General features: G+C 42.8%; 1 protein-coding gene across 1 annotated transcript in view; it reads left to right on the top strand.

Moving 5' to 3' along the window:
* Nucleotides 1-7,648: 7,648 nt before the first annotated feature.
* The window catches only part of PAPLN (papilin, proteoglycan like sulfated glycoprotein), a 53,929-nt gene continuing 35,919 nt past the window's right edge, over nucleotides 7,649-25,658 (top strand). The window contains exons 1-2 of the mRNA XM_052782265.1: nucleotides 7,649-8,037; nucleotides 18,911-18,973. Coding sequence (XP_052638225.1) covers nucleotides 18,917-18,973 — 57 coding nt within the window. The 5' untranslated portion in view covers nucleotides 7,649-8,037; nucleotides 18,911-18,916. The remainder of the gene's footprint in view (nucleotides 8,038-18,910; nucleotides 18,974-25,658) is intronic.

Genomic DNA, 25,658 nt, shown 5'->3' with positions numbered 1-25,658 from the left:
TGGAGAGAGTGCTGAGAGAAAAATCCTGAATGTTTAAAGGGAGAAAAAGTCTGAATGTTTAAATGGAGAATAGCTGGAATAGTTCCAGGAGGATCTTTCTTCCTGTTGGCTGTGATGTAGGCAGCTCCTTTCTTTCCTCTGAAGCTTTGCTGTATTGTTATCTCTGCCCAGCAAGCTCCCCCTTCCCAGTGAGGGATGACGTTTGGGAGAAGCAGAGAAACTCTTTCCATCCCTGAGGGGCTCAGGGTCTGTGTGGCATCAGGAGGCCAGGCGCGCTGTGCAGGGGTGGAGGGGACTAACCACACTGAGAGCAGGGAGTCAGCGCAGGGGGAAAGGGAAACCTGGCTGCCACAGAGATTCAGGCAGGGGCAGAACAGTTCAGCAAGACCTTGTCTTAGGACTCAGTCCAGCACTGGTGAAAATAATTGTAGTTTTGTCATTGATTATATAAAAATACTGAGATCAGGCCTAGAATTAGATTGTTACTGTTCCTTCTCTCCCTCCCCTCTGCCACATCAGTCTAGGCCTGATCCAAAGCCTTTGGAAATTAAAATCTTCCCATTAATTTGAATGAGCACTGGGCCAGACCTTCTGAGCAGAGGGCTGCTGTTTGTGTGGCAAAGCAAGCACTGGGACATCCATGGGGAACAGCTTTTTCTGTGAATCGCTGTAAGTGGGAGGTGTGACAACATGTTTTCTTAAATTTGTGTGATCTAGACATTTTTTGCTATTTTGGGTGGAGCAGATTGGAATATCTGGAAAACATTTGGGAGATCGGAGACTGTCCTTTATGTTTTCAAATGTAATCTGAATACAAATGACCAGCCTTGCTCCTTGCTCACCAGTGACAGCTTGGGGAGCAGAAGAAATCAACATTAATCACTATATTTGTTTGTATAAGAACTAAAAATGTTTTCTCTTGAAATTAATTCTCTAGCTGAAATCTGCTTACCACCTGTGATTTCTTCTACTTTTTATATATCATTAAAATGTAAAACCAACAATAAAAGGAAAACAAACAGCTGAGGGAGCATCTGTTCTGGATAAGGCATTGCCTCATTTAATGCATGTGTATGTTATTTTTTGAGTGTGTGTGTGTATGCTTGCTAAATATAATTATTCCTGTTTAAATCCTGTGCAGCAAGGAATGGACTAATGGAGACCCTCCAGATCTCTCTGTGTTCCCAGGTTAATCTCTCTAAATGAGATTCTCTGTGTGGCTGCCAAGTTCACCCTACGCAATATTTAAATCCATGATACAGAAAAAGAAAATGGGATTGCAGTGTCCTTATGATCAGTTTCTTAATAATTAGCGGGATTCAAAGTGTCTAATTTCAAGGAAAGCTGTGAGAGTAATTTCATGTAAATATCCTAAGATTTGGTGTGAGACATTCGAAAAACTGGATGTGTTATCCAATGCTAGAAAAAATTAATATAACACCCAGTCCCTTCCAATAGACTCAGTTGTGTCCTGGTTTTGCTTATGTGGGTCAAACGTGGGAGGAGTTGGGCTGATTTAAAGTTGATGTACATTCCATTACATATAGGTCCTCTGGTTTTTATATGCAAATCTTTGTGTAGCCATGTATAGTCTTAGAAATGGATTAGTGCCTTCACTTGTATCCTGAGGTGCAGTGTATTGGAGCGCCTTTCACAACAAAGTTTGCTTGGAATTAGTCACAGCACTTTGAAGTTGGTTTTGCTTTTTGAACACTGATATTATCAGTGTGTGCTGCTTTTCTTCTTTAAATGGCCTAAGGATGAAGAGCTGAAACCTGTGTGTAGCATCATCAGCTTGTTCAGAAAGTTGGCCTGAATAAAAGTCTGGCCTGATTTGGGTGAGAATCAAAATAAATATGAAGTGACAGGCTTACCATTTCCCTCATCTTGGAAAGGGATGGAGAGAGGTATCTAATTCTTTGAGTACAAAAAGCCAATTTATTTGAAGGCTCTCTTGGAGAGCACAGAACAGGAATTGGCTCAGTTGTCAAGAAGGGACTAAGAGAAGAGGACCCAGTCATACCAAGTGCCTGTGAGCTGGTCTGTTCCTGGAGTAGATTACAGCAAACTACTGATGATTGCATTGGGTTTTACTGTTCTAGGCTGCATTACATGGAAGTGTGCAAGAAGGGAGACTGGATAGGAATGAAGCTGATACCTCTCTTTCTCTGACCCGCAGCAAGAATGTGCTTGGGTGAGAGGAAGGGAGTTTAATGATGCGCATGAGCATATGAGCTGATGGATGGGAATCCTGGGCTAGTAGCTCACAATGGACAAGAAACTGTGTTGGTGAATCAAAAGTAGAATCTAGAGGTATCTTGGGATTTGTAAGGAGTGTAAGTGAAGAGAAGCACAAATTTGTTGGGGAGTACTAATTACTGAACAAGCAAAAGCGGGCTGCTTCTGTGCAGCCAGGAAAACATGAGGAAAACCTCCCAAAAGTGGACTAAAAGTCATCAAAACTTCATGAAAGAGGTGACAGAGCCCTATGTGATACTTATTTCATTACCTATCACTCCTCATGAAATCCCACCTTTGGAAAGATCTCCAGATTTTAGAAATACCATGTCTCCAGGAGAACTTGTGAAGGTCAGCAGATGGAGTTTGATCCTTGAGACTAAAAATCATGTGGAAATGTGAATACAATGTAGAAGGTGATTGTTTCAGAAGTCTGTTTGGTCTAGGACTGTATGTGTCTAGTTCTCTGTAGTGATAGTTTAGCAGTCCTCAAAGCCCCAGCTTAGGGCATCTTGAGTTTTGCACCAATAACCCTATCAATACTGGAGTCTATTCTCCATATATCTTACTCCAGTTTGCTCTCTTGCATTGCTGACTTCAGTGGCTGCACGTTGGCAAACCATAATAAAATTGTCTCTGCTAGTAGAAGGATCTGTACGAAGTTGTACAGGATCGACTCTTCTGCAACAGTCCTCAGCACTTGAAAGAGTTCATGGGTGGCCAGGTCTCTGGAGCAGATACGGACCAGTGCAAGAGTTACTCCAAGAGGATAACAGGCTTTGATGCAGTTAAGTTGTACAGTAGAGCTCATCGGTGTGCAGTATGCTTTCCACCTTTCCTCTAAGGACTTTGCAATGTCTCCTGGGCATGAAATTGAGCTCCTTTTCCTGAAGGATTGGCAAGCTTTCATTCTATATACCAAGAGGCTGTGATTCAGAGGGCTAAATGACATGCCTATCCTGTGATAGTGAGTGAGCATCTGGGAAGAATGGAGTTATTGGTGTACTATTCAAGTTTGAAAAAAGCTCAGTTCAGATTGGATCGAATTTACTTTTCTGCCTTTTCCTTAAAAAATAATAAGAAAAAATTCAGTATGTCAAAAGATGTATTCTTTTCAGAGTGAGCTGAAGTCTCCTGTTTTCAGACCCTTGTGCAGCTGACGGAAGGAGCGATATGCTGTAGTGTCCCCAGTAGCAGTGGATTTGATATCCCGGAGACCCTTATTTCTCTACCTTGTCATTCAGTCATCAGCACAGTTACCTGGGATGTCAGATTACTGTTCAGTGTTATCCTGTGCTCAGAAGAATTTGAACATATCTCCTGAACAAAATGCCCCAGGTAGTAGGCTAAACTATTTGAATGGCTGTCCATTTCCCTTGATTAGGCTATTAGTTAAGAAACTGGATATTAATCTGAAAGCAAAGCAAGGCAAACATCCCATTTTTAAGCATGTGACCCAACCATAACCATAACATCACAGATCCTTGCTCTTTCGCTAAATGACTAAGGGAGTGATCAAGAACACCCATTTGTAATGTGTTTCTGTAGCATGGTTTCCTGATCACAGTGGTCTCCTGGGAGGTTCAGATCTCTTAAACAAACTGAACACAGATCCTTCACTTCCTTGGGTGAATGCTCAAGCCACTGAGACCAGCTTGTCTTCTGGAGGCTTTGTGAGTCTTGTCTGAATTTCTTGGATGCTGCTCAGCGGGAGGGGAGAGGAGGTAGAAGAATTAGGAGTGAAGTTCCCCCCTGGGAAGAAGGAGGGGTGGGGAGAATGTGTTTTTAGTTTTGTTCTTATTTCTCACTGTCGTGGTTTAACCCCAGCCAGCAACTAAGCACCACGCAGCTGCTTGCTCACTTCCCCCCAACCCAGTGGGATGGGGGAGGAAATTGGGAAAAAAAAAGTAAAACTTGTGGGTTGAGATAAGAACGATTTAATAGAACAGAAAGGAAGGAACTAATAATGATAATGGTAACACTAATAAAATGATAATAGGAACAATAAAAGGATCGGAATATGCAAGTGATGCACAATGCAATTGCTCACCACTTGCTGACCGACGCCCAGTTAGTTCCTGAGCTGCGATCCCCCCCACCCCCAGTTTATATACAGGGCATGACGTCACATGGTCTGGAATAACCCGTTGGCCAGTTTGGGTCAGCTGCCCTGGCTGTGTCCCCTCCCAACTTCTTGTGCCCCTCCAGCCTTCTTGCTGGCTGGGCATGAGAAGCTGAAAAATCCTTGACTTTAGACTAAATATTACTTAGCAACAACTGAAAACATCAGTGTGTTATCAACATTCTTCTCATACCTAACTCAAAAACATAGCACTATACCAGCTACTAGGAAGACAATTAACTCTATCCCAGCTGAAACCAGGACTAATTTCCCTGAAGTCAAGTCTGGTTTGCCTGTGACAGTAACCAGTCAGTGAGTCTTTATCGCGATTGACGAGCTTTTCCATCATATTTTCTTCCCATGTCCTGTTGAGGATGAGGAGTGATAGAGCAGCTTGGTGGGCGTCTGGCGACCAGCCAAGGTCAACCCACGACAATGCTGTAAGTGTCAGACAGCCATAACCAGTTAGACTGGAGCTGTGTCCAGTAAAGCATGCAAATCTTTAGAAAACAGCCTCTGACAGTAAGGAATCCTGGTGGTTTGTTTCTGTGAAAGGTACTTCTGGAGTATAATAAAAGAGAAAGCAGAAGTCTCACTACTGACCTCTGGCCATGTAACTGTTGAAATCCCAGTATCGCAGTTCCTGTAGAGGTTGCTTCTTGCCAAAGCACTTCACTGATGGGATTAGAAGGGATATCTTGTTCAGCAGTATCCATTTACTATGCATTCACCTCAACTGTTTCTTCCTGATGATCACATCTGTGACACCCAGATGCCATTGCCTCCAGGCTAGCCACTGGATAGAGCTAGTGGCAAAAGGCAAATGCCTGTGGTCCTGACTATATTCACTCCATAGTGAACTTTAAGTGTCTTATCGAGAGACGAGAATGGTCTTGAACCAGCGGATTATCTTACTTTCACTAAATGGTAGGTGTTGAAAACAATTTCAACACAGGGATCAAGTCCTTTCTCCCAGAGAAAAGGTACACATGCAAAACTTTCTGTGGAACTACAGGGCAAAGGTTTACTTCATATTTGCATTGTCTTTTTACTGGTAAGGACTGGTCTCGAGTTCAAATCTCTTACTAATAGCTTCTGATTTTGTCATGTCTCTACTGGAACGAGGAAGTATGAGCAGATTTTTCTTTCCTTTTGTTAATAAAAGGAGTTTTATCAACATTTCATGTTGCTTAGTTGAGGTAAAAGTCTGGTCACTTGTTTTATTTCAGTATCTCGGGAGGTTATCTATTAAGTCTTTATGGGGTTAAAAATGAATCCAGATGTGTTTATGCAGTATCTGCTTTAATGCAGTAGGCACAGCTGTTTTTTGGATGTATCCTGGCTAGATTCCAACATGAGCAGTCACATTTTCCCTGTCTCTGAACTCCCTTGTAGTTTTAACTATCAACAAGAACACAAAAACCACAAGAACATTACTAAGCTTGGTATTTCCAAACAACATTCAGTGAGTGTCCCACTGCTGTGAGAAGAAATTTTAAGAATCAGGTATTTATAAATTCATCTGGAGTTGTGGGGTTTTTTGCCTACTAGCTTTTGAACCTTTGGGATTGGATTTCGAGCCTTTTCTTGCCAATGATACAGGCTAAGAGCTTTAAACTGATCTGAACGTGTGGTTTATTCATGTAAGGCCAAGGGTTCAGGTTTTGGTTTGATGAAATATCATGAAGCTTAGGATATAACTGTGACAGCTAGCAGGATGGCAGTAGCCAGTGGCCAGCTGAGAGTACAGGTGGATAAAGAAAAAGCATGCACTGATGTAAGTTCTTTCTGATGGAAAAGCAGGGCCCACAGCTTGGCCCAAGGCCTGGATTTATTTTCTTAAAGGAAAATTTGAATCTAAAGGGGCAAGACAATAATTTCTGTATTCTTAATTGGGCATTAACAATGTCCAATTGTTGTCTCTACTGACAAGGGGAACATAGGTAGTCATGTGTCAGCACCACCATTAGACATTCTTCTGGGGTATGTTGTAGCTTTCAGCCTTTTGGGGTTCCCCTGCTTCTTGGTGGAGGTGTTGCCATTTTGTGATGGTTTTCCTGTTAGGGTTTATCCTTGTTTATTGTGGCAGAGTTAGCTTGGACAGGAAAGTGCAGGATTGCTTTTGCATGTGGAAAGATGTGACTTTTATTTGAACTCTGTCCCCTGTGGGATGTGTAAGGGTAGGATTTGTGCACTGTGTACCTTTCGTGGCTAGTTGGCACACAGGGATTGACCAGCAGGGATGAAAAGAGCTGTAGCCCTAGAATAAAATTGCTTCTGTCACCTGGTGCATTTATGAGGCTGCTAGAAACTTTCTTTTCTGTTTGGAGCTCTGTGTGTCTAGGTTCGTCAACAGTTGCCAACAATGTTGTCTCTTTTTATTGTCTAAAGCAGTAGTATGGCTAAGAAGAGTAGTGATACCAGTTCTGGAGATTTCATTACACATCTTGATGTCTTTCTTGGAAGATCCAGCACGTGGGTTTACCTGAAGGCAGAAGCTTCATCTTTCCTTTTGAAAGCAAGGTTCTGTTTCTCATGGTTGCAAATGAACTACTGATGAAAAAGGACTCTAAAACTGGAAGGCAAACAAAAAGACCAACACAAATTTAAGACTTTAAAGCTATTCTCATAATCTAGGAGGCCTTGGTCATAATATTAAGTAGGGTTGAAATGCTGGTAGCTCTTATAATTGCTGGACCAGAATCTATTTTTATAGATCAGTGGTCTTTGTATTTCAATATTTATTTGTTTTATACTAAGCAAAGGACAAAATCAATGCGGGGGGGAACTGTCTGTTTTCAAGATAAGACAACAGCAGCAACATGTAAGTTGCTATGCAGTGATTTCTCTAGTATCCACGTGATTAACAGCACAAGTTTTTCCTTGTAATGCATCCAACTAGATTCCTTTTCCCTTAACAGTTTTTCTGTTGCTAAACGGTTCCTCCATGGGATTTTTCAGAGGGTTTCTGAATTGCATTGCATTTGTTAGAGTTAAAAATAGAGAAACCTGAGCTGCCATTGTCTTTGGTTAAATTCAGATCTGTATCCAAAGTGCTGGTATTTTCAGACCTTAGGGATCTGCTTAAATCTGCGTAGAGCCAGACCTAGTTGTGTATTATATTTAAGTTCAAACTTTCTTTGGTCAAAAGCATATCTGTGAACTGTGATTCAGGCATTAGTTTTAAAGTAAATGTTAAGTTAAATAATTTTTTTTTTGGAGTTAGGGACTTACTGAAAATGAATAGCGAAGGGATGTGTGGATGACTGTCTCTCTTTTGATATGCTGCCTACAGCTAAAATAAGACTAGTTACAAAGGGCCCCACCCCTGAAATAACTTAAGGCACAGTTTAGAGCTAACGTGTGTGCTCACACACAGACTACAAGAGCTAGAAACAATCCCAAAGCATGCATGTGTGCATGCGTGCTTACGACTGGCTTTCCCAAGCAAAAGCGAAAACTCCTGTGACGAAGCTTAGAGGCTGAAGGGGTTAAATGAAATACAACTCTCCTTTTCCTGTGCAGTAAGGATTAGTAACCAAACAGAAGCTGGAGAGAAGAGCACTTAAGAGCCACTGTTTGAACCAGAACTAGGAAAGTGGGTTTTGGAGCTTGGCTGCAGAGTGGTGTAAGTGTCTCCAGCTTCTGCACTCGCCTTTCACAGGTACACGCAGAAGGTAAGAGCTGACTTTGTGTTCTGGGCTGTGTCCTGATCCCTCTACCTGGATATCTATTTTCTATTAGTCTTTTCAGCACAAGCTGCTTGTGCTGTTTAAACTATTTTTTATTTCCCACCATTTTTTTCTTTCAGTTAAAAGAGTAGAGGTGAGGAGAGACCAGAGTCCTTATGACTGCAAAATTTTACTTCCTAGAAGGGAGGGAAGAAGACACTCTATGTATTTGGTGAACATTAATCCCTTTCACTCGCAGTTAATTACACTGAGATTTCGTGTAATCAAAACTGCTGTTCCTGGCGTTGTGGTTGGGGGGAGCAGGGGAGTGGAAGGGGAAGGTGCCAGTTTGATAGGATGCTGGAAAGCCCACTGGAGTCAGACATACGTGCTCTGCTAGAAAGAACGCAGAAAGCAAGACAAATGTAGCAGGGATATTGACTGGAGAAACATAATTTTTGCCGGTAGGAATAAAAGCCTGCCTAGGTGCTAAGACTCTTTTACCCCCTAACTATCACCCCTGGAGTGCTCAGTCGCTTCTGTTTGTGTGCTAGCAGGTGCTGAGGGGAGGGAGTGTCTTCTAATCAGTGTTGCATTGCTGTCAGCTGTGTGAGGCAGGATCTGTTTGGGAGGCTCTCCCCAGCCAAACGATGCTGTTGGAGTCAACAGACCTGTTTGTGAAGGGGAAGGTTTGCAGGACTGGATCTCTCATCCCTGAGGAAGTCCGATGCGTGAGGCAGGCCAAGGCGGCAGCTTCGGGGACCTGTCCTGGCACAGAGATGGTAATGGGCTGGTAGCAACGTGGAAGGGCAGTAGATTTGCCTGGTACCCCGCTGTTCCTTGTGGGTGGTCAGGTGGAGATAGAGGAGCAGTTGGCTTAAAAACTGAGTTTCAAAGCTTTGATAAAGGTAATGTTAGTTTTGCATGGAGTTCCTAGGACTAGGAGTAACTGGTGTTAGTATGGGAGCTTAGGGAGATGGTATGTTTCTTTAGGTCTGTCTGTAGAGACCCTAAAGAGGGTTTGTAAGCACCTTTGCTTATTACTTTTGAAAGCATCTTCACGAGACTTGGGAAATTGTTTTATCCCTTCTGCATTGTACTTATGAGGGCCCTTCAGCAGTTTCTCTGTAAGCTGGCTTGCAACTTCTATGTTTTTCTCCTGGCTTCTTAGAGATATACCACCTTCTGTAATGCCAGAGCATTTCCCAGTCTCTGTAGATAGAGCAGCCATGAAAAATGATTCTTTCTGAGGTGCAGCGTGTTGATGAGCCAGTGTGCTACACAGCCATGTGTGTGTTGGACAACCTCATTCTGGACTCTCAGGACAAATGCTCTGCTGTTACAGAGAGTGAAGAGAAGTGTTTGTGACGTGAAACAATGGTAGATAGGACTGTGTATCTTTGGCATGGCACTAGCTTAAACTAATATTTGTTCATGTTAGTAAATGGAATGATTAATAAAATGCAAAAAAACTAAAACAGCAAATTTGCTGTCTCTGGAAGTTTTGCTTTTAGCATATTTTCCTGTCCAGTGCGAGATAATTGAGACTTCTTTTTCAAGCATATTCTCAGGTTCTCACACACTGTGCAGCATCCTGACACCTCAGAGGTGTTTGTTTTTAAAATATTTTGCTTCGAGTGTAAATGCTTGATGGCTTCACAGAAATGCTGGGGTTGGGATAGTTTCTTTCTAGCATTTGCATATTCCAAATATGTTCTCTAGTAAACAGTCCACTCTGAATGTAGTATTTGAGAAAAGGTGTGTGATGAAAGATTTGAGGTGATTTTCAAGCAAGGATGTAGGTTTTTGTTTGCTGGTCTCTATGTATATATATTAAAAATGTTAAGTATAAAACTATCTTAATTTTAAGGGAAAGTGGCAATCATTATGCTATAGAGAAGTTAGAGAATGGATGATTTCAAATGTTGCTGTTCAATAAGTATAGTAACTTCTGATGCAGATTGTGTATCTTTGTTTTTGGGATGGACTGTCTCTCAGATCCAGCTACTTCCAGTGTGGTAAAAGAGAACACTGGTAGAGCTTATCTAATCTAGTTGCTTCAGGGTTTACTTGCCTCACAAATTAGGCACCAAGATTCAGCTGGAGTCTGTGTGAATGGCTGTGCCGTGACTTGCTGAAAGGGTTTAGGAAACAGGAAAGGAGTTATGTTGTTGCAACTGGTTTTCTTGGTAGTACTTGAGTTTGAGTTAAAAGATCAAATTTTATTCTAAAGTAACACAGATGTTCTGTTAAAATAGGGAACCTGGGGAAAAAAACCTCTGACCTTGATTGAGGGCCCCTTCTTCTGAATGCAATGTAAATAAGGTCAAATACTGTTCTGTGCCTCAGAACAGGTAGGGCTTAGGCTGCCAGAAGGGTTTCTCTTTGTTCAGAGGGGGGCTTTCAATGTTAATAAAACGTTAACCATTTTATTAGTTCGTGTATGTACCTTGTGACTCATCAATATGCAGCAAAAAGCTTTTTTATAAGAGGATGAGAGCTGGTGTTTTGTATAAGAACAGCACCTAGAATACATAGGATGCAATTACAATAGTCCTCATGATTTGTGTTAGAGGCTCATCATTAGCTGAGTGAAGGGGTAAGCGTTCTCCTACTGGCACATTGGTGCTCAGTGAACTCCAGAGGAATTAAGTTGCTTTGCTCTTAGGTCTGTAGGAAGGATTATACAAAACTGATGATAAACCCCTCAGTGTACCTAGCATAGCTATTGAGCCTAGACAGTGACAGATGATTGCTCTAATCCAGTACAGTCATTTGCAGTTATGCCCATGGTATGAGGGACTTGTCAAAAGAACTTATTTCACTGGAAATTATACTCTGCTGGATACAGTTTCACTGTCTCATTTTTTTTAAGACTCTTAGATCTGAAATGTGATTTGTTGTGGTCCAGTCTTGTCTTGGGCAATGAATAGTAATGGTTACTAGATGTTTGAGAAGGGACTTTAATATAAAAGGATTTGAGTGTGTACATACTCATATGCATAGTCTATGTACAAACCACTTGTTTATGCTTTCTCACACAGTAACAAGCTCGCCTTCTTGACATGCAGACATGATGTATAGAAAACAAGTACTATCCACAGATTGTTTATTTCTCTGCCTAGCCCTTAAAGCGGTAATTGGAGGCTCTGGTTTGGGCATCCGTGGGAGAAACCAGCTTCAGAGCAAAGAACCAGTTTATTTTTAGATCACACTGTTGTCATTTTGCTGCAATCACACAGTCGAGCATGTGCTTCCTTTGAGATCTCTCCAGGCACTGCAGTGCGATCGCACCCTCCTAAGATCATTTCTTATGAAGTTAATTTTTAGTGACAGATGAAAGATGCTAGGGCCGGTATCCTTAGAGACTGCAGCCCTAATTCCACTAGCACACATTCTGCCTCCTGTTAGTCAAAAGTTCTGTGGTTTTTTTTCTTCCTTGTCATTTCTTTTAGTTCTTCTCATGTTAGTCATCTTTCCCTTGCAGAGTAATGTAAGTCAGTCCACTGACTTCTCGGGGGAAATACCTACTTCATACCACTGAAGGTATGTCTGCATCACAGTCAGTAAGGGTGATTCCTTAGGGAAGAGATGTACCCATACAAGTGTAGCATGCTTGGCATGTTTACAGATATGTATAGTTAAAACTGAGTTCACTTAAAAAAAAAGTATCTTAGATTCCAGAAACAATGTAGAGGCAGCAGCAATCAAAACCCACATGAGGTTCAGGGTAAATATTCTCATGTTTTCCTGTCTATGTTGTTAGTCCCCAAGCAAATTTGTTTAAAGGTGACACAGGTGTTCCTTATGTATACTACAAGCATACTGTTGAATGTAGTGCTAACATCTTCTCAGTGAACAGAGATGTAGATCTTGCAAAGAGAGGCAGAAAACAATTTGCATTGGTTTAAAGTTTCCTTTTGAGATAATGCTTGTTTGTTTTTTTAACCCCTTGCACAGTGCAGAAGATTGCCATATTTATATTTAGGATGGAATGAAGTTAAAATCAGAAGTAATTTTCCAGCGTTGAAATCCTTTATTTTCCTAAAGAATTCTCCAAAATTTGAATTGGAAGGGATTAGTCTCAGCTGGCTAACATGTTTGTAAAGAGCAGCAGTGCTCAGTGTCGTGTAATATTTCAGATCAGGCTAAGTAACTCATATAAGTGAAGCTTGAGCTGTGACAGGACAGTAGTAAATGTAAAAGGTTGTTAGCCATTCCTCTTCAATTACCTGTTCAATTATGTTAGCGTTTGGTATGTTATATCCTGCTCATATATTTTCCATAGGCAGTGTGTGGCTTCTTGTTGCAATGTTAACTGTCTAAATTAGTCTGTGTGCACTTGTCGTTATCCCTACATGCTCCCAGATTTAATTAACAGCTAAGCACAGTGAGACTACCAAAATAGAAGGCAGAATCCTATCTTTACTCCTTATAATGAATCTCTAGCAGCAAACCTAATAGTGGAAGACTAGTTGCAGAAAATTGAATCTCAGCTGATATTAATAGGTAGACAGAAAATTGTCCTCATGAAATACTGTACGAGCTGGCATAGTGGCCACATTTACTTGAAAGATGCTGCTTCACTGACCTAAACCTTAGATACTTCATTGTGGATTTTGGAGAGTGGGAAAGAAGCAGGTCTGCCTCTTCCCCACCCCCTGATAGGGTATGGCGTGAGGCCTTACTAGAACTTCTGTGTGTTTCACAGTCTGCTCTTGCTCTTGCACCTGATGAATTTTCAGCTACTATTTTGTGAGATTTCGGTATTCAGATTAAAACTGTACGACAGAGGCTGCTATAGCTTCCCCAGTTGTTGCTGAACTTGGCATTGCTGTAGAAGTCCTTTGTAAAAACATTGTCAGTCTCAGTCAGCCACATTAAGTGATGGCCCGGTGTGGATTTATGTGCCTGTTACGAATCAGGCCGAAGGCTGAGATGAAAGCCTATTGATATAGCAGTCTAGAAGATGCTTGTGTTACCAGTACTCAGTTCTCCAGCCAGCTGGTGCTCTGCTGCTGTGCTCATTAGTAAGTTTTTGTAACTTTTGTTTTTCATTTAACAAGGTGAATTTTAAAGTTATTGTAGCTGAAAGTTTGTCTTTCATAATATGCATAATATGGCTGAAAGTGCATCTTAGCAGGATTACTTTCTTGATGAGGATTTGTCAATGCCTAGCATGTATTTAGAGTGAATTAATAAATCTCGATACTAATGGTAAAGATATCTCTGTAAAACTTCTACTCTGACAACTTGTGTCTTGTCTTTCTTTTTTCTCTCTCCTTTCCTACTAAGCCCTTTCAACCAGTCTTGTATTTAAACACATGTTTGTAAACATTTATCCATTGCTTTATATATAAACAGCTCTTTATGAATGTGGCTCATTCCATGGTCAAGGCAAAGGAAATTCAGTATCCTCCCACTTTAACAGGCACATGCACATTAATTGGCTTATCTGCCCTAGCCCAAAGGACATCAGGCTCAGGATTTCCTTTGGAAAAATGTCAAACAAAAGATGGTTTACTATAGTCAGGGAAGAAAACAGGCATATTAAGAACTATCTTGAATGTGATATCCTCTGCCTAAAGGGGTGATTGGTTTCCTGGTTCCTCTGGGCTGTGTGATGTGGTCCTTATGCTCTCACAACTCAGTTCCCAGCCTAAGTAAAATGAGGTTTTTCCCTACCCTTGATCCCTGCTCCATGGAGCCGCTTTTTATTCCCTGCCTTCATCTCATCTTTTTGCTGTATGTATATATTTTCCCTTTTTAACTCTTCCACCAAAAACTTACAAGGTGCTTCTCAGTAGACAAGGCAAACAGAAGCAAGCTGGAACAAAGATAAGCTGACAGCAAAGCAAAAATCACATCTTTAGAAAATGTAATGAGTCTAAAAGCTAAAAGACTGCTCTGAGTGAATGGCTAAATAAGTTTATGCCAGTGGATAATTGGGCAACATATCATCATGCTTTCTGACTTCCCACCTCCTTCAACCAAACTTCTAAAAATATAACAACTGAGTGAGATATGGTATGTTAGAGGGGGGTGGAGTTGGGAGTGGAGGGAAGGGAAGGAAATTCTGAAAAGGCGCAAGTAGCGGGATCACAATGGCAACTTCTGCTTTAGTGCTGTATGTGCTAAACTTTACAGTAATCAATTTCTATCTATATTGCAACAGGCAACTATTTATTGCCACGGTGGCCAACCTGTGGCTCACAAGCCATGCAAAGGCAGCTTCCTGTCAGGGCTACCTCAGATGGGAATAATAGATCCAGACTGGGTAATTCAAATCCCCAGCTGGGAGACTAAATGAGCTGTAAGGACCTGCTGAATCTAGCATTGCTGGGTGGCTTTGCCATTTACCTGCATGCCCAGCTAAATCTTGTCTGGCAATAGAAAAGTGGGAACCCTGAAGGGGTCTTTTTATCTTCTGCTTATGAACCACTCCCAGCACAGTCCCTGGCCCACACATGTGGTATGTGTCTTTGGCCAAAGGATGACTTAGAAATGTGGTTCACAGGCAAAAGACAACTGGTCTGTCCTATGTGCTAAACAGAGAAGAATCACGTAGCACTGGCTGTTCAATTATTTTCAAAAAGAATAGAGAAAACCCCAGACTGATAAAGCTGTGAGCAATGGAACTCATGAAACCTGTTTTATTCTCACTTTGTGATCTGATTCTGTACTGTCTAAACAGCTTAAGTTCTTGTTTAGCCCAGGCTGAGTTATTCATAACATCTCTTTCAAGTTTGGATTCCTTCCTGTTGAAAAGAAAAAGTCATCACCTAAATGGGTTAAAAGTCCAATACATCTCTTAATCCTGGCCCAGTATCTTTTTCCCTCAAACTAAAGTTAACTTTATGCTTTTGAAATCCTGAAACTAGTCAGCTGATTCAAAGTTATTTTTACATATATATACAGGCAATGTAGGTCTTGTTTCCCTAGGAACATGGATGTTGAGAGGTTATTTGGAAAAGAGGCCAAGTTTAAGTAAGCAATCTTGAACCTTGTTTGTGCATTGGAAGACAGGATTTGCACGTATAAAGTAAATATAGGAGTCATTAAACCTATCGTTGATTCTGAAATGTACTCCTGGTCTTAATGAAGATTTGACTGATCTTGCTAAGCCTGCCTGGGCCTGGATAATAGTTTGTAACTAAATAAAATATTTTTACAGCAATTCACTGCTGGGTCCACTACAGAGAAATCTCCAAGACTGCCCATCTGTCTTTTCTAGACCTTCTATTTGTTAAAGCAAAAGCTTCTTTCCTGAGTGGGTTCAGTGTTAAGCCCTGAAATAAGGGTGCTTATCCCAATTTCCAATTGTACTGGAGTTGTTGTGTTCTGTCCAGAGTTATGAAATTCCAGCCATCTCCTTTGTGGCCCTCTGACCCTCCTGTCCACAGTGCCAGGGAGAAGTAGGTGCTGTGGAGGCAGTTCAGAAAGGGCACCAGAACATCCTTTCAGAAGTTGCTGAAATTTCCACAAAATATGATTTGATCCATACTGTTCTGGAATAGAAGTAAGGGTCCTGAGCTGCTAAAGTCAGATTCAGGTTTGAATTTCTCCAGTGTTCAAGGAGTTTGGGTCAATGTCTCTTAGAGAAAGCAGCTTCATAGTTCAGGTCTGGACTGACTCTTTTTGACCAAGCTTACAGATGGCTGGAACAAGTCACCACTTCAACCCTTTTATTCATCTAACCTGAGCAGTTAATGCCCGATGTGGTTGGCTAGACACTTTGAATCTCTTCTGGTGTATGGAATGGAGGTTTCAGCTGGGCACACCTTTAGTTCTGGTTGAAGATTCTGGTTGTTCCTCACTTATTGTGAACTGATTCTCGTAATCCCTCTTGCTGAGATAACTTCGTATTTTAGCACTATGGCAGGAATTCCTCCATGTGAGCTTTCCAGCAGCTGTTCCATATCTTGAGCATAAAGTCACTGTTTCCCCTCAGGCCCTGCTGCCGTTTCTGGGTGGAGGGGGGTGGAGATGCTGTTCTAGCACACAGTGGGAAAAGGGAGCTGGGGAGGGTTGAAGAAAACTGAAGAAGGGCAGGAGGCACAGGGAGCAGCAGCTGCTGTTGTTGTAAGTGAAAGCACTGCAAAACACTGTCCTTTTCATTCCTTCCCCCGCATACCCAGCCTTCAGTGAGAAGAATGGCAAACAAGCAGAATAAACATATGCTGCAGTATCCCAGGTCCTACAAGGAGTGAAGGAGCCGTTAAATCCAGAAACAGAACTTGACCTTTTTTCAAAGGTTTCAGGCAGATTCCCCAGTCCCATCTGTGGTGTTTGTGGTTCAAAATAAGGCAAAAGGGACCAGTGCTGAATACTACATCTGAGGAAGCTTTTAAAATAACAAGTTTGTTGAAGCTCAGAGAATCAGATGCTAGATTTGTTTTGCAATGGGGGATTTAATAGGATACAGAAGGCCCTGTTCTTCCTTCTGACCATCCTTCCTGGAATCTGTTGACTAGTTTAATAGGGCTGGATGGTCTAAACTTTTTAATGCTAAATTTGGGACATATGGCAGCAATTCTCATGCAAGTGCAATGGCACAAAAATACAAGCAAGCACTAGAGCTGTAACCTCTTGCTGCTTTGATGCAGGGGATTGTCCCAAACATTGGGTGCTGTCTCTAGTTGTCTCCTCAGAGAATCTTTTTGTTCTATCTGGCTAAAAACCTCCAAGATACTAACTACTTGGAGAGTGGGAGAACTGCTAGCCCTGGTGAGCTGCTTCTCTAGCCTCTTCTCCAGGAACCTCATGTAGCTTGGGCCCAGCTCCCTGTCTGCCTCTTGGCTCAAATGCCAGAAGGAGCTGAGTGGGCAGTCCATTAGCAGCAGAGCAACGCTGCTGGAGCAAGGGACGTGATTTCCACAGCCATCTCTGTGAACCTGAGAGGTGCCTGGAATGGAAGATGTGAGGGAGAAATGCTGGGGAAGAGAGATTTTTTTTTTTTTTTTTTTTTTTTTTCCTCTGGGCAGTAGGAAGAGGAGCTGATCAATCTCAAAGATTTACCTCTGTTTGACACCAACACCATTCAAGGAAAATGCTATTCTCACAGTGCCCTTTGCTAGTGGTGTGAGTACGTTATAAGCTGCTTCAGGAAAGCTTTGCTGTTTGCACGCATGGAACTTGTAGCAAAAGGGTCTCTCCTGGCTGTCCTTGCCCTCTGAAACTATTTGGCAGTTGGATAGGGTTGTGACACAGATCTAGCCTGTGTTTTGGCTCTTGGCCTCTACAGCACAGAGAGTGTACTTGACCTCTTGTGGAGGGCATCTCCAGGTTGTTTCTTCCTTGACTTGAACGGGAAGAGTAGTAGCAGCATGTGTAGGTGATAGAGGGTACATAGTCTTCCCACAGTTTCTTAAGAAGGACTAATCCAAAATTAATTAAAGTCTATTCATATAAAAAGCTCCTATAGCTTAATTTTCTTCTGAATCATATGATTGGCACTCAGTGTACAGGAAGAGAAGCTTATCAGTGCTAGTTTTCCCAATTATGTTTTCCCTGTTCATTGCTATTTTGCACACAGAATTTGGTGCAACTGGATTTTCAGCGCTTAGTAGTTTTTACATCCAAAAGGAAAAACATTGAAGAACAAGCTTTTTATCCCCAGCACTGTGAATGTTGGGAGTGTCAAAATCCATGGTATATATGAACTTAGAGAGCTGTAATGAGCTGTGATTCAGTGAGGCCTAGCACTATGAGAAAAATGATTGCCCATCATAAAGTAATCTGAAATATGCAAATGCTAGATCAAGCAGGTTTCATTTTGGGTATATTTTGTTTCTGATTTGATGTTCTCGGGCAACAATGATTTTATAGCAAAATTATCTTTGTTAACGGTGATACACATTCTGTATTTTATTTGGATTTAACAGGCCAGGCTAAAGGAACTATATATGAAGTTTTAATATTAAAACGGATGTTGTTACAATGACTGATGAGGTAAACATTTCTTCCGTGATGCTTTTATGCACTGTGAAAGGAAGATTTCTCCATCTTTCCTTTTCCCTTCCCTTTCCTTTCCCAAGTTAGACAGAAGCTTAGACTAGATAAAACTATGCTAGGAATATCTAGTCCATCTCTTCTTTCTGGGCTTAATCAGCTGGTCATGAGAAACAGGCAGTCTCTAGTGGCTGAAGTGTCCATGGTCACAGCTGTAAACATGGGTGAGTGGTGGTTGGTGTGAGCTTGGTTGCTGCAACTCAAAAGAGGATGGATAAAGTAGCAACAGGCAATGCACCAATGAAGTATTGTGGTCCCAAATGCGCATAATGCCGTGATTTTTAGGAACTGTTTTATGCTGCCATACCAGTCTGTGTGGCCTCATCTCCTTTCTAGCTCTGTAAAAGGGATATAACTACTGATGGTTGAATCTAGCTATAGCTGTCCATGATGAACTGTAGGATTTTAAACAAGCAAGATCACACAAAGACAGACATGAAGCTTCACCAAGCCACAGAGGATGAATATAGGGTACAGAAATGTTAACAGTGGAATTTCTTACCTTGGGTTGGTTGAAGTCATTGTAATCTTCAAGTATTTTATCATGTGCATATGTAAAAGAGTGGGAGGGCAGACATGCCACAGCATGCATCTTCCACTGTGCCCAGGGATGGTGTTCTCATAATACCAGAGGAAAGTTCAGGGAAACATTTGCACTCAGTAATTACATTCTGGCTTTCTGTGCAGGGTAGTTTCAGTCTTTGCAATTGCCTTCATCTACCCAGGGAGTGTAGTGATAAAACTTCTTTTTCTTTCACCTTGATTTTTAGTTCCACCTCCACTTTTACTGTATGGTATCTTACCTTTTCCGCCATACAAGCAGCAAAGAAGCAAGCAATTCTGATCAATAATCTTTCTGTTTCCACAGGCAGAGATGAAGAACTTGTTCCTTCTGCTCATGCTAGCAATGATGCCACCTTCTGCATTTTCAGTAAGTAAAAGTTCTTCTGAACACCGTTACAAGAGATGAAAGATACTTCTCTTAAGGACTGTCAACATCTGTAACTCAAGTATTTTGTAGAAAGTATTCCTGAAAGAGCTAATGGGTCCGAGTCATCAGGCCTACTGTGGTACGTGTTATGAAAAGTCTAATATGGCAATTAAATAACAAAATTCTGGTAGTGCCTTTGGCTTTAGGGGTGTTATCTGCAAAGCAGTAATTGCTGTCTCCCGCTTCAAAGCTACAGAGAGTTGTCGCTTGAAGTAAAAAGGATTAATCTTTGGTTAGCTGGTTTTTCTCTTTTCTTTGGTCTTAGTGGTCTAAGCCATATGGTTTAGCTTTACTGGGGGAGGTAATCTTTATGTTAAGCCAATTTGATATTGTCAGAAAAAGAACACAGCTATTAGGAACGGGGATTCCTCTCCCTTTCTGAAAGAGAAGTAGGATCTTACTGAAGTAAATGCAGCTTGAGAACAGTTTCTCTGAGTTTAACTTCAATTATATTAATGAGTTGGACATCTGAGGTAAAAGGTGACATGCTGAGTAGAGTGGAAGTGTTAGCAAAGGAAGATGTGATGTGTGTGTTTGTTGTAAACGAAGGGGGGGGTAATTATCACCTTGAGTAAGTTTTTTGTGGGAGTAGTGAGGAATTATAAATATGCCACTAAAATGAATGAGTCTGTAACTTTTAATCTCTAGTATGCTTATGGAATTCTGTTCCCAGATTCAGTATTTGCAAATGCTTTCTAGGCCTTCTTTGAAGATCAGGGGTGAGAGGTCAGAAATCAAGCAGAATTTGTTAGTCATCATAGATTTCCTATCTTACAGATGGAAATATTCTTAAACAAGATCTATCTCACATCTAATAGAAGATGTTGCTGTATGTTAAAAGAACCAGAAACAGAATATACTATATTCAGTTCATCTGGTCACCTGCCTATCTCCAACCTGGTGATTTTTTGGAAGGGAAATGACTGAAACCCTGCAACTGTGAAGGCTGACGTTTTTCTGTAGCATTAGACTCTATCCCCTGTGTGCAATCAGTAGCTCCTCTTGAAGCCATGCTGAACGAAGGGAGAAGGTTTTGCTTGGCCACCACTTAATTTCAATTTCCCTGACGTGCTGGATCTGTCCAAGCCATGAGGAAGCAGGAAGATCCAGCAGCACTGAGGCACTCTGCTGTGGTAATTCTCCATTTTTTTTTCTGGGAGGGAAGAGAGAAATAGTGTTGGTTTCATATGGGCCATTCCTTACCAGATGCTAATGCAAGTAGGCTGAACCATAGCAATAGACAGCTTGTGAGAGCTGGAGCTGACAGGACTGATTGTAGTGGTGGTAACTCAAGTCTGTGCTAGATCAGGCTATGCACCAAGAGAGTAGCGGAGCTGCCTGAACTCCCATAAGTGGGACAGCTCTGGAAAAGCAGTGCCTGCATGCCTCTGTTTCATTGTGCAGAAGAAGAGTGGTAGCCCTGCTGCTATAAATGCAAATTTTGTACTTACATGGTGGAAGAAAGAAAGGGAAGGAGAGGGTGAGGCTGAAAACTGAGGCAGGGAATACTGCATGGTGGGAAAGTAAGTTGGAGAACTGCTTGCTGCTCTACACTCTTTTCCACTCCTTTAGGGCTTCACCTGAGATGGCAGGCTAATTGGAAAAAAAACTTTAATCCATGTCACATAGCATTGAAAAGGTCCCTTCCCTGTGCTGTTCTTTTGTAATTCCCAGTGGCAGAGGTGTAAGAGATTGTCAGGTGGCATGGTGCATTTCCCCACACTGAAAGAAAAACACTTCCTTTAATGTATAGTAGCATATCTCTAAGAAACTGAGGGTCTGTCACTTTAACTGTGCTAAGTATTAGATCCGGAGCAGCCTTGCAGCTGAGACAGTAACAATTGTTTCGATTTTGGTATCAAATGAACTGCCAGTATAGCAGCACATGGGTAGAAAGGTGGGTCACCTCCAGCTATACAGTGAATAGTGTACGCCCCAGGAAGAAGAGGGGGGTGGTGGGAGAACTAAAAACAGCAGAAAAGGCACAGGCTGGCATGCGTGGCTTTTATTCCAGAATGAACTGCTTACCTCGTTGTTTGCATCGGTGGACCTGATGGATCTAAGATTGCTTCTTGGACATTTTTGTCCCAGAAGCAGGAAGGCATGAACTTGCAAACACAGAGTGCTAATGGGAGTACAGCTATAAACATGTGAACTGCAGGCTTACATAAGGATAAAGAAGATGGGTCTACAGGGATTCATGTCTGCTTGTGATTAAAGGGTGTAGATTGATGCCTGCTGTTTTTCATCTCTTCATCTACTTTTGGAGTGGAATAGCTGAATTTGTTTTTACTTCACTGATTGTTAGGCTAGGGAAAGCAGCAAGCAGAATAAGGGCAGAAATGTTAACAGTGCTGAGACTTTAAGAGCAGCTGAGGCTATTGCCTACATCTTCTCTCTGCTAGCAGTCTGGAGTGGCTGGTTTATCTGCCAGACATGGCAGGAGGTATTAAGGAACAAGAAAGGGATTCCTGCTCATCAAAGCCCCTGGCTGCCAAGAATTTCCTGCCCAGTGCTCAGTCCTTGGTGGGACATACTAGACGCTTCTTCGCTTCTTTCCTGCTAGAATATGGAGAGGGTCTTACTATACAGCACCTGCGGTGTCTGTCCCTTTCACCTGGCTTTGAAGGATCTGGAAAAGGATGTCACCCATTACTTGTAGCTCCTTTATTGTTTGCACTGTGGTAGTACTAGAAGCCACAGCTGGATGGTCAGGAGGAGTTGTGTTTAAGGGCTATACAAACAGGAAAGAAAGATGCCTCTCCATCCTAAATATGGATGCATCTCCATCTTATACCCTAGCTGTTAATGCAGAACTGAGACAGAAGAGTCTAGTGCAATTTCAGGCCACCCTGTCATTGTTTTTAGGAAGGTTGTGAAGAGTGGCAATAATGGAAAATGACAGGTTTGTGTTTTTGTCGTGATTCCTCCTGTGTTTTCAGAGAAGGATGAGGTGATGTAAAAGTAAAACTGCCTGAGCCCTGTCCATTAGTGCTACTGCTGATAGAACGGTGCTTCTGGTGCTTTAGAGTAAATAAATTCTGAAGATTTTGCATGTGACTAACTGTTCTATTACTGTTGTGCACATGTATTTGGCATCATTGTGTGTGTGTGTGTGTTGCATTTGCTTTGTTATTGCTTTATATTTAGTAAACATGACATTCATCAGATTTCTCTCTGCCTCAATTTCTTTTTACAAGCGTGATTTCATGTTGGCAAATTTCTGCATCTGGAACTCCTTCTTTCCAGATTGGAAATGTCTTATCTGCCCATACCATGAGATTATTTCAAGGAAAAGCTGCTCATCAAGAGAAGAGTTTTATTTAATCTTTTATGATCTGTAGGCATTAGCTGATAGTTAGATCATGTCCAATACTTATATTTGCTCCTAGATTGTACTGCATATGTGCTTAAAGTGAAGGCTGGTCTGAGGCTTGGCTGAAAATCATATTCAAATACGTTTCATCTGGACAGTATTGCTTTCTATGGGTCTGCATTGCTAGGTTAAAATGCTGTTTTTAATTTCTTCTAAAGAAATGAACATTGTTATTGTTCAAACACTGTTAATCTATTGACTAAACTTCTAAACCCCTTAACCAGATCTGACTGAAAGGGCAGAAGGTGCTGAAGGACTTCAAAGTTAAGGTCATACAGAAACAGTGAAAATTATTGTGAGGAGGGAGAAAAAGGAGATTTTATTAATGTTCCTACTGAGGGAAAGGTAGAAAAAGTGCACAAGAATAATTGTACTGGGTAGGACCAGTTCATTTTGCCCTACATCCTATCTCCAGCTATGTCACAAACACATGTCTAGAAAAAACTATAAAAAAATTCGTAAGTAAGTACAATTTCCTCCAATATACTTCCAGTCTCCAGTCATTTGTAGTTTATGAACCCTTTGAGCTGGAGACCTCTCTATTTCTCTTTCCTAAATTTGGTCTCCTTGAAGCCATGTAGACTTCTAGCATCACAGCATTTCTGTCATAACACAAGATCCTGCTCTTGAGTGGTAAAGATCAGCTTATATGTAATACTTTTATTTTTTAGGATAGGATTTGTGTTTTTCCCTGTGTTACTACATGTTTCCAAAGTTACCTACATGAAATATTAACTGTCATTTTAGTGACAAGTCACTTATAGTATAGTGTCCTTCCATAGTTCTTTGCGGCCTGTGTCTGGTTCTCTATTGTCCTTTATTACCCTGAATTACCCTTATCAGCTGCCTTCATTACTTCTGTGGTTTTGGCGTAACTTATAGATGTGTTGAGCAGTTCAGGTTCCTTATGGAATTCTGCTACTAATGTTAGTTTTTGCAGTGGATGGAGATTTTACTCCTACCTTTGTTTTTGTCTTTGGGCCACCTGCTTATCATCCATGCAAGGACTTTCCTTCTGGCTGCCTAGCTTCCTTCAAAGCTTTAGGTGAAGGATTTTGTTGAAAGCTTTTTGGAAATCTGAGTGTATCTGACAGGTTACCCTTGTTGACATGTTTGTGGATCTCTCAAAGAACTGCAATAGTCTTAGAAGGATTTGTCTTTTTAAAAAACATAAAATCATAGAGTAGTTTGAGTTGGAAGGGACCTTAAAGATCATCTAGTTCCAACCCCCCTGCCATGGGCAGGGACACCTTCCACTAGACCAGGTTTCTCAAAGCCCCATCCAGCCTGGCGTTGAACACTTCCAGGGAGGGGGCATCCACAACCTCTCTGGGCAACCAGTTCCTGTTCCTGCCTCACCACCCTCACAGTAAAGAATTTCGTCCTCATATCTAATCTAAATCTACCCTCTTTCAGTTTAAAGCCATTACCTCTTCTCCTATCACTAAATGCCCTTGTAAAAAGTCCCTCTCCAGCTTTCTTGTAGGCCCCCTTTAGGTATTGAAAGGCTGCTATAAGGTCTCCCTGGAGCCTTCTCTTCTCCAGGCTGAACACCCCCAACTCTCTCAGCCTTTCTTCATAGGAGAGGTGCTCCAGCCCTCTGAACATCTTCGTGGCCCTCCTCTGGACTTGCTCCAACAGGTCCCTGCCCTTCTTATGTTGAGGGCCCACAGCTGAACACAGTACTCCAGGTGGGGTCTCATGAGAGCAGAGTAGAGAGGCAGAATCACCTCCCTTGACCTGCTGGTCACACTTCTTTCGATGCAGCCCAGGATACAGTTGGCATTCTGGACTGCAAATGCACATTGCCAGGTCAGGTTGAGCTTCTTGTCAACCAACACCCCCAAGTCCTTCTTCTTAGGGCTGCTTCCAATCAACTCATCACCCAGCCTGTATTTGTGCTTGGGATTGCCCCAACCCATGTGCAAGGCAACCCATGTGCAGAACCTTGCACTTGGCCTTGTTGAACTTCATGAGGTTTGCACAGGCCCACCTCTCAAGGTCCCTCTGGATGGCATCCTTTCCCTCCAGCTGGTTGACTACACTACACAGCTCGGTGTTGTCAGTGAACTTGCTGAGGGTGCACTCAGTCCCACTGTCCATGTCGCCAACTTCCTTTTTGTGTTTGAGTTTGTCCAGGAGCTCCTTGTTCATCCATGCAGGCCTCCTGGCATTTTTGCCTGACTTCCTCTTTGTTGGGATGCATCGCTCCTGAGCTTGGAGGAGGTGATCCTTGAATATTGACCAGCTTTCTTGGGCCCCTCTTCCCTCCAGGGCTTTATCCCGTGGTACTTTACCAAGCAGATCCCTGAAGAGGCCCAAGTCTGCTCTCCTGAAGTCTGGGCTAGTGAGCTTGCTGGGCGCCCTCCTCGCTGCCCTATAGATCTTGAACTCCAGCATTTCATGGTCACTGCAGCCAAGTCTGCCCTTGAGCTTCACATTCCCCACCAGCCCCTCCTTGTTGGTGAGAACGAGGTCCAGCATAGCACCTCTTCCATTCTTCTGCGTGATTGGCCCCCCTCCCTTCTGTGTGTGCCAGTGGGGGAGGTTTTGGCTGTTTGTGGGCTGTGGGTCCGCTGCAGAGCGCGCTTGGAACCAGCTATCCAACTCCTCCTCAGCCTCCCTGATGCTACGCAGCCTCCTCACCGCCTCCTGCAGCTCAGCCGCCTGCGGCAGGAGGTCGTCCACCTGGGCACAGGGTTTGCCGGCAGCTCCGCTGCCTGTCCCTGCCCCAGGAGAAAGGTCCCGGCCCTTCCTGCAGTCGGAGGTCTGCACTGCAGCCTCTCCCTCCCGCAGCTCCGTCTGGGTGGAGGCATCGGCCACCGCTGGGGTAGGTTGTGCAGACCCCCAGCCGGAGCTGCAGCCTTTGCTGTTGGGCGAGTGCCCGCCATTCTGCCTCGAGGGTCAGGTAGGATGAGTGCCCTTGGCCTGCGCAGGTGGCCACAGAACGGTGCCCGGTTGCTGGGTTATGAGGACTTCAAGGCTCTCCACTCGGCCGGTGGAATGTCCCTCCTACGACGAGGTGCCCTCCCTGCGCCAACTGCCACGCCAGGCCCTGTTTGCCCGCTCTGGTCCCAGCGCTCCTGTGGGCTGCCCTTGGTGGGAGTGGGGGGCGGCCGCCATTACTCCTGGCCTGCCCGCGCCTCGTCAGCCGCTCTCCCTCCAGAGAGCTGTGGGCTCCTGGCGGGTCCCCGCGCTCCCCTGGGGTTTTCCTGGCTTGGGAGACCCCCCTGTACGCCATGATCCCCC

The sequence above is a fragment of the Harpia harpyja genome, chromosome 3 (assembly GCF_026419915.1).
Source record: "Harpia harpyja isolate bHarHar1 chromosome 3, bHarHar1 primary haplotype, whole genome shotgun sequence".
NCBI classification, from domain to species: domain Eukaryota; kingdom Metazoa; phylum Chordata; class Aves; order Accipitriformes; family Accipitridae; genus Harpia; species Harpia harpyja.
This window is presented reverse-complemented; position numbering and strand designations above follow the sequence as displayed.